We start from the raw sequence: 16,489 nt of genomic DNA on the forward strand, positions 1-16,489 counted from the left end.
AAACTGCAATGAAGGACTAGCCAATGTCACAGAAACAAGAGCATTTGGTGTCCTTAAATAGTTGCTCTTCTAGTTTGTTTTTAAATAATTTAAGTGATATTAATAATAAGGAACTGTTCTCTAAATGAGAACATCTTCAAACTGCAGACAGAAGTAACTATGTGTCTGCCCATTTATGTAGTATATGTCTGACAAGCAAATGGCTTTGCACTTATCAAGCATACCATAGCTCATTTCATGGACAGTTATAAAATGAGAAATCGTTATGTCTTAATACTTGCCTTGTTTATAAAATGTCAAATGTGTGGCCAAACATACAATAATAATTAAAAAACAGTTACTCACGGGTAATCCATCTTTTCCAGGAATGCCCTATAAAAAACAATTAAAATGTATAAGAAGCTTTTAGCATTTGCAACTAATCACCAGTAAATACCACATGCAAAGTAAAGTACAAGAATGTTACTTCAGCCAGTGAAATTATATAATGTACTTGAGTGCCATATCACTTGGTCATACAATGGCTTTGTGAATTTTGGAGAGCTGATTATTGGTTATGGACCACTGACACATTAAAAATACAACACAATATCACATTTTGGTTTTGCCACAAGTTGGGGGGCAAGATGTATACAATAATAGGCCAAATTAATTTACACCTACACTAAATATACATAATTTTGAGTAAATAGACTACACAAGCATAATTCACACCTTTGTCAGCCTAATTTTAGTTTTCTTACTGATTTTCTTGCAGTCTTAAATATTGATGGGGATTCATAAAAATTACCTCAAAGTGTAGACTATGTGTACACTTAGTGTAATCTTTCTGAGTGACTAGAAAGCACAAAAATGTGATAGGAATGTTCTTGAATACAGAATGTGTATACTTGGTGTACAATTAGTATACAATTGGTGTAGGAATCAATGAATCTGGCCTAATATCTAACAGTATTTATGAGGAAATCATGCATAAATTATATGTCAATGTGTATATAAAAACAATTATGACTCTGAGAACAAAGTTGATTGGTAGCAATTATTCACAAAACCAATAGAAGATTGCAACAATGCTAGTCTTATATCACATGGATTATGATTACAAGGATTAATGATATAAAACAAAGGAGAGTTATCTTGCTTTCCTAGTGCTCAAGTGCAAAGTGGAAGATGTTCTAAGTCATCGAGTAAAACTTGGTGAACTTCACAGTCACTGTTTCCCACAGGACATCGCTGTCAGTACAGTCTCACAGTCACTGTTTCCCACAGGACATCGCTGTCAGTACAGTTTTACAGTCACTGTTTCCCACAGGACATTGTTGTCAATGCAGTTTCACAGTCACTGCTTCCCACAGGACATTGTTGTCAATACAGTTTCACAGTCACTGTTTCCCACAGGACATCGCTGTCAGTACAGTTTCACAGTCACTGTTTCCCACAGGACATCGCTGTCAGTACAGTTTCACAGTCACTGTTTCCCACAGGACATCGCTGTCAGTACAGTTTCACAGTCACTATTTCCCACAGGACATTGTTGTCAATACAGTTTCACAGATACTGTTTCCCACATGACATCGTTGTCAATACAGTTTTACAGTCACTGTTTCCCACAGGACATCGCTGTCAGTACAGTCTCACAGTCACTGTTTCCCACAGGACATCGCTGTCAGTACAGTTTCACAGTCACTGTTTCCCACAGGACATCACTGTCAGTACAGTTTCACAGTCACTGTTTCCCACAGGACATCGCTGTCAGTACAGTTTCACAGTCACTGTTTCCCACAGGACATCACTGTCAGTACAGTTTCACAGTCACTGTTTCCCACAGGACATCGCTGTCAATACAGTTTCACAGTCACTGTTTCCCACAGGACATTGTTGTCAATACAGTTTCACAGATACTGTTTCCCACATGACATCGCTGTCAATACAGTTTTACAGTCACTGTTTCCCACAGGACATCGCTGTCAGTACAGTCTCACAGTCACTGTTTCCCACAGGACATTGTTGTCAGTACAGTCTCACAGTCATTGTTTCCCACAGGACATCGCTGTCAGTACAGTCTCACAGTCACTGTTTCCCACAGGACATTATTGTCAATACAGTTTCACAGTCACTATTTCCCACAGGACATCGCTGTCAGTACAGTCTCACAGTTACTGTTTCCCACAGGACATTATTGTCAATACAGTTTCACAGTCACTGTTTCCCACAGGACATCGCTGTCAGTACAGTCTCATAGTCACTGCTTCCCACAGGACATCACTGTCAGTGCAGTTTTGATAATCACTGTTTCCCACAGAACATTACTGCCAGTACAGTTTTCACAGTCACTATTTATCACAGGACATTGCTGTCAGTACAGTTTCACAGTCACTGTTTTCCATAAAACATCACTATCAGTAGAGTTTCACAGTCACTGTTTCCTACAGGACATCACTGTCAGTACAGTTTCACAGTCACTGTTTCCTACAGGATATTGCTATCAGTACAGTTTCGCAGTCACTTTCCCTGCAGGACATCACTGTCAGTACAGTTTCAGTCATTGTTTTCCACAGGAGATCTCGCACAGTCAGTGCAGTTTCACAGTCACTGTTTTCCACAGGACATCTCTCACTGTCAGTACAGTTTCACAGTCAATCTTTTCTACAAGACATCACAGTCAGAACAATTTCACAGTCATTGTTTTCCAGAAGACATCATTGTCCGTACAGTTTCACAGTCATTGTTTTCCACAGGACATCTCTCACTGTCAGTGCAGTTTCACAGTCACTGTTTTCCACAGGACAGCACTGTCAGTACAGATTCACAGTCATTGTTTCCACAGGACATCTCTCGCTGTCAGTACAGTTTCACAGTCACTGTTTTCCACAGGACAGCACGGTCAGTATAGTTTCACAGTCATTGTTTTCCACAGGACATCTCTCACTGTCAGTGCAGTTTTACAGTCATTGTTTTCCACCGGACATCTCTCACTGTTAGTACAGTTTCACAGTCACTGTTTTCCACAGGACAGCACTGTCAGTACAGTTTCACAGTCATTGTTTTCCACAGGACATTGCTCGCTGTCAGTACAGTTTCACAGTCACTGATTTCGAGAGGACATTGCTTGCTGTCAGTACAGCTTCACTGTCACTGTTTTCCACATGACATCATTGTCAGTACAGTTTCACAGTCATTGTTTTCCACAAGACATCTCTCACTGTCAGTGCAGTTTCACAGTCACTGTTTTCCACAGGACAGCACTGTCAGTACAGTTTCACAGTCATTTTCCACAGGACATCTCTCACTGTCAGTACAGTTTCACAGTCACTGTTTTCCACAGGACAGCACGGTCAGTACAGTTTCACAGTCATTTTCCACAGGACATCTCTCTCTGTCAGTGCAGTTTTACAGTCATTGTTTTCCACAGAACATCTCTCACTGTCAATACTGTTTCACAGTCACTGTTTTTCATAGGTGATCACTGTCAGTGCATTTTCTGTGTCCATTAGCAGTGATTCTTTTCTTTTGCACAATTTCTCACTTCCTCATGTTTGTAAATATACATGTACTGTATAAGTTTAGGGGTGGGAAGATTACCCCCCTGCAAAATAAATATATAAATAAATAAGTACATTTATTATTTTTTCATCAAATTGATTTCCTAACCAGTTGTGCTGAGCTGAGCTGTAAGTTAGTAAGTCATAATGGAAGCATTTTTTTCATGTTACAGAACTTAATCCCATTTCATTTCTCTTATTCTTGCTTTATATGTATACTTTGCGAAGAACTAATTCTTTTAATTTTAAGTTGAAGCAGTGGTACTTACTTTTTTAAAACAGTCTTCATTTCTCTTTTCAACTCTGCTTTTTCCTTTGCAGGTTTGCATCCTTGGTACATGCTCTGTGAGACAACAGTACTGTTACCTTATCCTGCTTATGCAGGTCATGCACCTTAAGAAGCTGCCTGACACAGGTTGGGTAGTATAACAAGGCAACAATTTGTCTATCTTTGTACTAGAACAAGAACCTCACATGTATTATAACAGTATCATTGAAACAAGCAACTGTACAACAGCAGTAATGCTTGCTTGCATATTTCTATGTAAACTTCACACTTCCTGTTGGTTAAAACACTAGGTTTCACTTCATGGTTTGACTAAATCTGATTGGATGTTATTTATGCAATAATTCATTGTAAGGGTGTGGGTTATGGGGGGATTTAGTCCTGCTTGGTTAAGGTCTGATCATGAGATGCAAATCCTTCTTTGTTAAATACTCAATGAATGGAAACCATCAGACTTTACGGTCTGTCCTAGCTTATTGTTTTGTTACATTGGTTGCAAATGCTATCATTATAAGACAAGCTGAGTGGTGATTACACATGGAAATTGCCCCCCTCAAAAAAATCCTTTTTGACATTAGAAAAATGCATGGCATAGAGGATTATGATCAGGTCTCTGATCATAACCAAGTAGTCATGCGTTTGAGACATGGATGTTAAGAAATTCATCTTGAGGGTAACATGAAGATGAAAAATGATCAGAGAGACACAGTCCTAAGAGAGTTATGATCATAGAGACACAATCCTAATTCTTGATATTACAAGGAGCTTCAGCTACTCTGTTATGCTACAGGTACAGTAAAAAAGTATAGGAGTGTCACATGTTTTACAAGTATAAAAGCTGTAAAATACCTAATACTGCCACACAGACAGTGGCCGGAAGTGAAGTGGCTCTAAATTAATGTTGTTTTACAGCTGTTAGACACTTTACTTGGCTTTATGTTATGTGACAGGGAGGCTTATTACAGTTTTCAAAGCTGTTTTGCTTTTCTCTGCTGTTTGTGGTGGATGATTTTGGCTGCTGTTATATTCTAATGCAAAACTATAGTTTAACTATGAAAACTGAAAAAAAAGAACAAAAAGAAAGTTTGGTTACAGAAAAAAACCCGAAAAAATAATAACTATCTTAATAAACTAACAAGGCATTTTGAGACACAGACCATTTATTAGTTAACAAAAGAAAAGAAAATGTGAGGGATGTGTGTTGTGAAACAGCTTGCAGTTTTAATAATTTGTTCTGTCACTGTTATGTCAATAAAAACAAAATGGATAGTCATAATAAACTTATGTCAGATTATAAATAAGTAACAGAGGCAGTACATTAATAAACATGCAACGCAATGTGTATGAACAGCGAGATGTGCTTACAGGCTTTCCATCTTTTCCATGTGGCCCTGCTGGTCCCCGAGGTCCCATGGGTCCTTCCACACTTGGCAGAATGTCTGATTTGCTTGCTTCACCAGCTGGTCCTTCTGGTCCAGGTGACCCTCTTGCTCCCTGTTCTCCCTTCTCACCTTTGACACCAGGAACACGAATTTCTTCCAAGCCCTGAAATTCACAAAGATATACTAGCATTTCTAGTTCTCCATTGGGGTGTAATGGCAAACATTCCTGAAGGAAGATGGTATAGACCACTGCAAATTACACATGAAAGTGGGGATACCCTTCAAATGGTTTCTGCAGCAAACCTGTTGAGTGTATCTATTCTGTCACAAAGAGTTCAAAGACTGACCTTCCTAACTTCTAAACCATATTTTGTTCTTAACTCTTAGACCTTGTTACCCCCTGAAACAAATGCAGTGGCTCATTACATCTTATACACTTTCTTTTACCACACTTCTGAAAATGTTTTGTTGTAATGTATCTCACTCCACAACTTGTTACGTTATTCACCACTTCTGAAAATGAAATATTTATATAAATGAAAAAAGAAAATAAAAGTATCATGTATATGTTCTTGTGTATCACAAATGGATTCAACAATTTCAAATACTGTGATGATAAATAACTGTCACTTTTGTCTAACACTGAAAATACATAGAAGCAAGAGGCAGTGGTATAACAGTATCTTGTTCCAGACTACAGAGCAAATCACCAATGTCTCACTGTATAGTTTTCTAGCACACTATGACTATTAAAACCTGTGACATGTTTGAATAGTATGACAAACCCATGAAATATACATATATATATATATATATATATATATATATATATATATATATATATATATATGTATATACATTTTTTTCCCTTTCAAAGGTGAGAATCAAACACTGCACCTTGTGTCTGGGAGGTAAACACCTTAACCATTGTCCCAAACATATGTTACTAGAAATGCAAGTCATGTTTTATACCTATTCTTTCAGAAACTGGATGCAATTTTATTGGATTTTCTTTTTTGCTTGGCATGCATAGAAGTAGGTTAGTTTCTCAGTACATTATTACTCAGTGGTTCTAAGTACATGTTTGAAGGAGTATGTGTTCATGAATTACCTTGGTACTTCCAATGCTGATTTATAGGATCACAAGATGGCGTCACTGAATTAATGCATATCATTAGCTGGTCACATGTGGCTGGCGTGAGAACTATAAGCTTTGGCTAGATGTGCCAGACAGAGTATTGACAGAACACTGCAATACTCCTGGCAGTGGACCCAAATTTAAGTATCCTAATAACTTCTGCAGTACAATAATAGTGATGTTTTCTTTCACAGCATATCTATATCTGCATGCAAGATTTTTGTGTGTAGAACTGTTCAGTTTACATTACACTTCTTTAGATATTGGGGGTGAAAGACATACTAAAAAGTACAAGTCTGTAAAGCTTTCTGATTTATCAAGATCTGTATTATTTAAATCCTAACTGCTAAGGCAGTGATCACAGCTGTAGGCCTACAAATTCATCACCTAAAGAGACTTCTTCTACTTATATTGCTCTTGCACACATTGGTTCTTAACTAGGGTTACCTCCAACATTTCAGATTAGAGAAAATTACTCCAAATCAGTTAATAAAATCCTCAGAAAGTTGGACAAAAGAGTAGGCTTGGTATATGCAAAACTACACCTGGCCACCCCTCTTATTTACATACCACTGGCTTACATTTCAAAGTCTCACTCAAAGCAAAGCATGTCTCACCTCAGGTTAAAGAAGCCTATATAATTGCACTGTCTAAAGGTCTCAGCCCAAGACCTCCTCAGGACTTTAAACGAACTTCATTTATGTACCCCATTGCTAAAATGTTTGAAATAAATGAGTCTATACATAAAATAAAATACATTAGGTACTATGGACTCCTAATTGATATGGAACACATGCTGAGACTGAAGTATTCTAACTAATATATACAAAGTCACAAGTACTGTATTCAACAAGATGAACAATGTTTTATATTACTGGTGGGTTATTTATAGATATAACTCAGACCTTTGATTCTGTCAGTCACTCTCTACTTCTCACTAAGCTAGAATTCAATGAATTTTGGTGTTTGTGCAGAGTCCTGTGTTCGGTTATCTAAAATAGGAGAAGGAGAACACATCAGTTTATCGCTTGTAGTACTGTATCCGACATGAGGACTTACCAGTTGTGTTCCTCAGGGGTTTGTTCTGGGCCTATACTGTTTTTCTCTTCCTTAATAATCCAACTCTTGATTTTTCAACACTAGATGTAACAATATATGTAGATGATATACTTCTTAACAGCTCTCACAAATGAATCATCAATTAGACTTTAACTCCTTATGGGGATAGTTAACACCAAATAAACTTACATTAAACTTTAAGAAAACTGCAGTTGTGATGTTTGCAGCACAACAAATCTGTCTAATCTAGTTTTGAGCACAAATACTGTAGCATTCTCACAGGCCAAACATTGCCTTTTACTTCACCCACTGAAATAATTGTTTATTAGGTAAATATGATGCATAATTTCTGATTTGCTGTTTCCTGGAACAAAAATGTCAATTAACTCTAACACTATCCTCCAAGTCACTAACAAAATATGATTTTGTGGCTGAACCAAGTCTAGTTCACAATACAGGCTGGCAATCGATTTCAGGAAGAGCAACCTCTTGCTACTTTCTATTTCAAGTTGAATTCTCTACATCCTCCTTTATATTCATTGCTTTTCACAATACCCACCTTGGGCAGTTTTAGTACAAACAATGATAATGCATAAACCTAAGAACTCCACTTCAGCAGAGCTATTGGAGAAAAGTTTTTCTCCAAATTAGGCACAGCTTGCTAGAACAGTCTTCCTACAGAAGTCGTCAGCAGCAGATTTTCTATCCTTTAAAAAAAACTTCAGGATTTTATTTTTAAAGTGCAAGAATGCAACTGTTTTGAAGTTGCTGTATATATGGCTTATGCCTTTACTTCCTTAGTAGACAATGCTGTCTGCTATAACTTACAAATGAAGAATAACAGTGTCTTTGTATGTAAATGAGAACATTAGCAATTATGGTATAATCACTATATGCATGTTGCTCTATGCTGCTGTTTAGTATAACGTCCTCTGTTGCTGTTAAATTTGTATCCTTCTCTTGCTATGTTATTAAATGTTATTATTATATCCTGCATTCATGTTTTACTTTCTGAGTTTTCATTTCACTCCTCTGGAGTGAACACAAGTTCTGACTGAAAAGAACATTTTGGCTAGTCCAGCTACCCAATTTAAATTAATGTAAATAAAAATAAACAGAAGTACATTATCTGATGAAGTAATAAAAATCCAGATGTTATAAAACCAGCTTCATAAGTTAATATACAAGTATATACTTACACATGATGGCCTTTTGCCATTTTTTAGTTTTTCTTCATCGATTTGCATTTGTTCTATTCCTAATCCTGAGTACGACTCATAGCATTCTTGTCACACTCTAACTTTCTGTAACTAGAAGCACGACTCATAGCGTTCTTGTCACACTCTAACTTTCTGTAACTAGAACTTCAATACAAAACCAAAACCAGTCCTTCATACATATGAAAGCATCAAGTACAATGCAGTGAAAGATGTCTACAGTTCATGCATAGTGTCACTCATCACATCTTTCTCCTGCTCATATTTAGGGTTTTGATACTGCAAACCAGTAGAAATGTTTAATCCTTTGAGCGTTAGTGTGTGTGACTCGGTTTTATAGAAGGGGTCTACTAACTACATCAAAATGCATGGGCTCTAAACAAAATAGCTCGTACATTTCTGCATGAAATCTCTGTTACTATGAGAGTCTGTGTATAATTTTATATATATATATATATATATATATATATATATATATATATATATATATATATATATATATGATACAGATCCTACATTGAAAAGTTGTTTCACTGAAGTATGGAAAAATGCCAGTACAGTTGACAAAAGATCAGTTGATAGAACTCTACCAGCTTTTCCTTACTGAAATTGTGGTACAGCGAGGAGTGGGAAATTTCTTTTCCCCACTGTAGTGCAAACTTGGAAATAGTATGTAAGCTTAGCAGAAGGTGTATGTGGGGCTGCAGGGTAGCTTTCCCCCTACTGCAAAAAACAAAACAAAACAAGATTTTCTTTTTTTTGTTCTTTTTGGTCTTTTGAAGACTGAAGTTTTGAATTTGATGATCTGTGATTCAGTATTATGATGTTTTTCTGAAATGTCACACACACACATATATATATATATATATATATATATATATATACACATATGTGTATATATATATAAATACATACATATATATATATATATATATATATGTATATATATAAATACATACATATATATATATATATATATATATATATATATATATATATACATATACACACACACACACACACACACACACATATATATATATATATATATATATACATACACATATATATATATATATATACATACACACACATATATACATACATATGCACTGTTGTTCAAAATCTAAGCCCAAATCCCTTTTAAAGTACATGTTATGATGCTCTCTGGTGTCATTCTAGTAATAAAATTATTATATTCCACTTGTCTGTTTAGTTGTAGCTTCTGTACACAACACAGTATAAAATACAGTGAACCACAAAATCCACCAAGAAAAGTAGTGGAGAAGAAAATAAAGTTCTTTTTTAGTGTAGTTAAAATTTAATGCTCGCTATTCGTCCCAAAGACTTCATCAGAAATGATAAAATACACTTCAAATCACTTTTAAACCATTCAAAAAACATTTGACTAATCAGATCACCCCATTAATAAATTGATTAAATGCATAAAAACATTTTAAGACATACTACAAAAAATGTGCATCTCATAGTGTCCACGCAGTTAACACAGTTTAAAGCACAAGGGCATTCACCCCTGTATATTCACTTTAGTAATTTTCCTATTTTTTAAGAAACAGTTTATGTTCACCATATCATTCAGACCAGAGGGTAAATAAGAAGCAAGTTTTATCTGCCATTCTGCCTCTCTTTGTTCAACATAATTTGTAAAGTCCTCTCCCCTAAAGTCACGCTTAACAACTTCTACTATAGAAAAAGTAAATTTCTTCCAGTTAGAACATGTCAAAGAATGCTTAAAAAGGATATTATTACTATTTTTTGTTTTTATAGCATACAAGTGCTCTAATACCCGTTTCGCTGGAAGCATTTCAGTGGAAAGGAGCAAGCTCAGTCCCTTTAATGACAACATAAAGTGGCACAGCAGGAGAGGATAGAAAAAAATCGTCAAGAGAAAGACATTGAAAACCTATCCAAGTGGGTAGAAATATGGCAGTCGAGGTTCAGTGTAGACTAATGGCAGTTACTGTACATGGGCCACAATAACCATGGTATGACTCATCAGATGAAAAAAGTAGAACTGGAAACAGAAGAGAAGAAGCTGGAAAAGGACTGGGGTTGTTAATAACAGAGCTAGACTCCCAGGAGCAAAATGAGGGCATGATGCAAGCAGTGAACGAAATGACAAGATTTGAACTCAGTAGGACACACTCCAGAATTAACGAAATCTTGGTTGACGTCCTCTGGGCTCCAGTCAGGCCATTGAGTACATCATGCAGTTCAGGGTTCATATATGTAGTCAGTCAAGGAGTGCATGGAAGAAGGCAGGGGGGAGGATGTGGGGTGGTGGGGGACACCAGAGGCTAGAGGAGCTAAGGATCTTCCAGCTCATGCAGATGTAAAAGATACCACGGCATGTATGGAAAAGAGCTGGGGAAATTCCCCAATGATCAGGCCATTTACCCTTCTAGTATATACTACCACCTTGGGACTTCCCTGAAAAGAGGCCACTAGCCTACTGGGACTAACTTGGTCAATAACTGCAAGCTGGATAGGCTATACCATATGAGACCATGCCAAGGAGAGCAGAATGAGTCACCATGAAAGGGAAGGTGGACAACAGGTAGCACTGACAAACTATTCCTTGCATCTGTAAAAGAGTTTCCTTGTGGACAGCTACGGAAAAAAATTGAAGGGGCAAGAGATGGATAGATGGTAGGAACAATGTTAATTCTACTTAAAAGGCACACATTATAGGCTGCTTACCTCCTTTTGACATCTGACAAATGAAATACTGTCCAACATTTTAGTGTTCTGATCTGCACAGTACTAGCCCATAGTTTATTAATGTGCCTGCTGGACTGTAAACTAATAAACAGTACAGCAGCAACTGAAACATTTAAGTTTAAACATAACTTATAATAATGGTGTCTTGCAATTTCTAACCATTCAGGGTGAACTCTCCAACATCATTGTTTAAATACAGATTGTATTTGGAATCAGTCAAAGCGTGAAAACAGGAATTGAGATGTTCAAAGAAATATTTGGGTGACTACCCAAAGCTGTTAGATTCAGAACAAATAATCCACAAATGGAAAGATTTATTTTAATGCATGTTTTCAAAAATATTTCGCCCCCAAATCAGAATTACAGTTTATCTTCATGCTAATGACACTTTGTTGAAATGTAAAGCATTTAAAGAAAGATTCAAAACATTATTTTGCAGAATTGGTTTGTAGCTGCAGAAAACACATTTTGTAGAGGGTCTCATAAATACTAAGTAAATGCTTTTTAATAGGCATTTCCTGCTGGAGAAACATATGCAGGTGGTTCTGAAAGTCAGAACAAAAATCCATGGAAATCAAGCATTTCAGGAAATGACTAGATACAGTTAAATACTTCTGTACTTACTCTATTGTAGTTGTATTTATTTCAGACACAGACTTCAAAGGTTAAGTATAAAATTACTGGCTTATAGTTAATGCTAATAATTTTAGCCTACATGGACTACATCACTTCATGTGACCTACTTAGTGACTGGCTTAACTATAACTTGTGCTAAACTGCAATCACTATAGATTTTTTTTATACAGAATAAAGCCTTTAGACATTCACTGACAATGTGCTTACAGTTTTATGCATTGTACTTGAGAGTTAGAAATCCGCAGTGTTTTATGAATAATTCTCATTCTTTCTCTCCAATCCTTGATACGTGTAAATAATTGAAATTAATCTTTTTATATTTAAGAATTGCATGCTTTCTGTAAATAACTTTCATACTGTTTCTCTGTAAATATATTTCATTGCTATTGCCTTTGGAAATAGCTATGGCATTTGATTTTATGTTGAGCTGTTCTTCGTACCTAAGCCACAGACATTGTTAAAAGGGTTTGTAGAACAGCCTATTTAGCTTGTTAGTAAACAAACAAACAAAAAATACATTAATTAATTGATTTGGTAATGAGATATTGTGACATTGCATAAATGGCACAGTAGTTGTGTTGGATCTGATGGATGATTTTTAATTACTGTCACAATGTCGGAAACATCGAGATTAAAGCTGTAAATGGGTAAACTTCAAAAGCAATTAGTGACATCCAATACAGCCTTTATGATTCTGAGTCACTGTCACTCTTTGCTTAACAGCCATATATTTCTTAACACTAGTACCTGAGAAATGAGTGGAAGAACATACTTATTAGTTAATGTGATTTTAGTAATTGTCTTGCAAAAGAATGATTAAATACATCTCCTAAAAGCAAGTTCCAAACACTTGAAGGTCATTGTCTCAAAGCCAGGGTCTCATGCATCGCTTCACTCATGCAGATTATTGCTTGTTCTCAACCTCAAAGTGAGTTCAGGCAAGTGTTTGCCACATCTTACCTGAACACATTATTCGAGTTCGAATGAGGTAAGTGCAGCAGCTGTGGGGAAAGTGTGGAAGGGGATGGTAGTGTAGATTAGAGCATCTCTCAAGAAGGGGATTTAGAGGTAGACAGTGTAAGGGGAGTTTTAAGGTTATGGAGTGGGAGCAGAAGAAAGTTTTAAACTTAGGGACTTTGCAGAGTTTTAGGATTGGGGAGTAGGAATGGAATATTAGAGTTAGGGAGTGGGAAGGGGGTTTATGCTTACAGAGTGGGAGAAGAGTTTAGGTTTAAGTGGTGATTGGGGAATTTAAGGTTAGGGAGGGTGACTGAAGTTTTAGGTTGGGGAGTGATTAGGGACTTTAGGGTTAGGGACAGGAAGTGGTGCTTTCAGTTTAGAGACCAATCAGGGATTTTAGGGAGGAGGAGTGGAATCTTAGGGTTAAGGAGCAAGGACTGTGGTTAGGAATAGGCATGTGAGAAATGAAAATCTATTTAACATTCAGGTATTATTGTATTACAGCTACAACATGAGTCGATCTTTTATCTTTTGTGAGTTTCAGTAACTGAGTGAAACTAAAAGAAATCAATGAACAATCCGTAGGAAAATTTCACTAGTAATTGCGTCATAGCATACTGTCTGTTTGAGGCTAGGGAAAGGGTTACCACCTGTCCCACTTTGTGAGGGACAGTCCCTCTTTGGGCAACTGTGTCCTGCAAAACAATTGTAAAAATGGCAAATGTTCTGAGATTTTAAGACAAAATGATTTCCTATATTTTATGTAATAGTTGCATAAAACTTATTCTGTATCTGAAACACCTAAATGTTATAAGAAACAGAATAAGCAACTAAAATGCTACAAGAATAAGCTTTTATTTAGGCAAAAAAGTGAAGTTCTGTCCTTTGTACTGGTCGTGGGTATGTTTCGGCCTGCAAAATCTGATGTTTGTAACAGAAATGTCCCACTTTTAGCATTTGAAAAAGGTGGCAATACTAGCTAGGGACAGCTTTGTCTGGAATGTAAAATATAAAACCAGAAATATAACCACATTGTGCAAAATGATATCTGTCAGATTTGCAAATGTTCTAAAGACATGCATGTGCTATCATTTATATAGAGAGAAACAACAGATCTGGGCAGCATTTAGATACCTATTTCATTCTTGGAAAGTATAACTGACTGTTTATTTATTGATTTGTTGTAGTTTTACTCAACAACTGAAATGCCAGTAGTAGCACTAATAGCATGATGTGATACTAATAAAAGATTATAGCATTTCACAGTCCAAATAATGAAACATTGTTTTGGTTTCAAATATTAACTTAAATATTATCAGATAAATAAATAAAGAAACAAGCAAACAAATAAATACTCCTAAAACTGATAAAGATGCAATGCTATATTCATAAAACAAACTGAAAACTCATAACATTAGTGGTTGGACCTATACTTTTATACCATATATTTACTTCTGATCAGACTAGATACTAAACAAACGTGAAAAATAGTTCTTGCTCCTTTTCACAAAGTTAATGCAAAATTCCTTTTTGTTTGGATACCAAAATGGGAAATAATGACTTTTATGACATATTATGAGTAAAATGTCTGTATTATACATTTGGGGTTGAAATACACTAAGACTACCAAGAAAACCCTAGAGTCAATACAATTAAATGCACAGTCATAACATTAGTGTTTTTCAAAAATGTTATTTTTATAATTTAGAGTATATTTTATGCATATCTCTTGTGAAAAGTACTGCTGTGCCTGTTCAGTGTTTGCCTTTTAACTGGTAAGTAATGTATACAAACTGACTTCAAACTTTAAGTTAGAGCTACAGAACAGCAATGCATCATATATTTTTTATTTTGTAATAACCACTTTTTTTACTTTCAACTGCAGTGAGAAAAAAACAAGCACATGAACTTAGGCAAAAGCCTATATAACTAACATATTCTGTAGTTGTACAGCATTGTCATCAGAAAAAAAAAAAAAAGCATAATTACAGACTAACAGTTGTAATGCATTAGTATTAGTATATAACAAATATCCTGGAGTATTGGCCTCTGGCCATTCTAAATCCTTTTAAGAAGAGAAAGTCACCCATATATCAACTGAGATGATAAGGTGTTGTCATGCAGGTAGTAACATGCAAGTTAATTAACAAATGCAAAGATTCAGTCGTTGTCTCATAAATAAAGTAATCTACTTGAAAAAAAAAATCTGTGTGTACTTCCATGAAGAGAACACTTGTTTATGGAAAGCATACCATATCTTTAAGGAAATCTTCTCCCTTTTGTCCTTGAAATTCATTAAAGGGCCTAGTGTGAGTCATACAGATTACACTAAAAAGGCCCTTCTCCCATAACTGTATCCCTGATGTCTATTGTTTCCACCCACCTGCCCTTGTTGGTGCTGATACTGCACTTCACTGATGAGCTACCCCTGGTGTCTAGAGGCTCCTTCACCCCAATCCATATATTATTGTGGCACTTATGTTAAATATATCCCTGGTTTCTAGTAGCTCACGCCATGCATCAATACCTGTAACAATGTTGGTGCCATGAAGACACTCAAGTATAATGTATCCCTGTCATCTTGTGGCTGCCCACAGTCCCTGATCCTTGTTCCATGGTTGTGGCAGGTATTTGAACATGCTCTTTTGGTTGCATTCAATAATGCAATGTGGTAGGGCAGTTGTGCTAATCATGGTGGAGACAGTTGTGCTGATCTACATGACAGAGGGGTTTCTTGACTTTTTCGGTCTGTAGATGCCTTCCTGGAGGCAGTTCTGGGGGAGATCGCACATAGTTGATTAGCATATGCCTCTCCCTAGGGCTGCCTCTTTAGCATTCTGAATGGCCACAGGGCCAGCATTGCATGGTGCTGCATACCTTCATGTTAACACACTATACAACTCCCTGTTAGGCTGGTTGTTGAATAGCAAAAGGCTGCTGTGAGGTGTACATGTCATGATACCTTCCTGTATCCACTCCCTAAGTTTTACATTACACAGACCAAGTAAGAAATTTTCATTGAATGGCAAGAAATGGGCATATCAAGCAAAAGAATATTTTACTCTTAATAATCGTTTATTTTTAGGTTCTTCAATAACTAAGGCCAAATAAGTTGAATACATTTACATGAACAAAATATGTGAACACATTTACAGCAGAATTACCTCTGTAGACACTGTAGTTTGGGAGCTAAGATTACCCTCTACTTCTACCTTATGATGAGTCAGGCATTCTATAGAAGTCTAAACTGCCGTTGTATACATTTTATCAAAAGCTGAGTTCTTATATGCATTACACAAGACTGCATCCAATAACTGGATAAATGAGTCAATGAATAATATAAAAAATTCTGAGCCAGATTATAAATGAGTGATTAGAATTGCTTCTTTTCAGCAAAACTCAGCAACGCAACAAGAAAACCCCATTTAACTTGCCATTAATCCCAAACACTGGAAATAATTTAGCAAATACAGTTTTATTAAACTGATTTATGGACTGGAACTATTACAGATATTAAAGCAATGTTA

General features: G+C 36.1%; 1 protein-coding gene across 4 annotated transcripts in view; it reads right to left on the reverse strand.

The window, feature by feature from the left end:
* The window catches only part of LOC122796547 (collagen alpha-1(XV) chain-like), a 1,635,928-nt gene that overhangs the window by 781,130 nt on the left and 838,309 nt on the right, over positions 1–16,489 (reverse strand). For all 4 annotated transcript variants that reach the window (XM_044065114.1, XM_044065113.1, XM_044065111.1 and 1 more), the window contains 2 exons: positions 5,194–5,373; positions 346–372 (listed from right to left, as the gene is read on the reverse strand). In XM_044065114.1, coding sequence (XP_043921049.1) covers positions 346–372; positions 5,194–5,373 — 207 coding nt within the window. The remainder of the gene's footprint in view (positions 1–345; positions 373–5,193; positions 5,374–16,489) is intronic.

Source organism: Protopterus annectens, chromosome 3.part0 (genome assembly GCF_019279795.1).
Source record: "Protopterus annectens isolate FY-2018-M chromosome 3.part0, PAN1.0, whole genome shotgun sequence".
Classification (NCBI taxonomy): Eukaryota; Metazoa; Chordata; order Ceratodontiformes; family Protopteridae; genus Protopterus; species Protopterus annectens.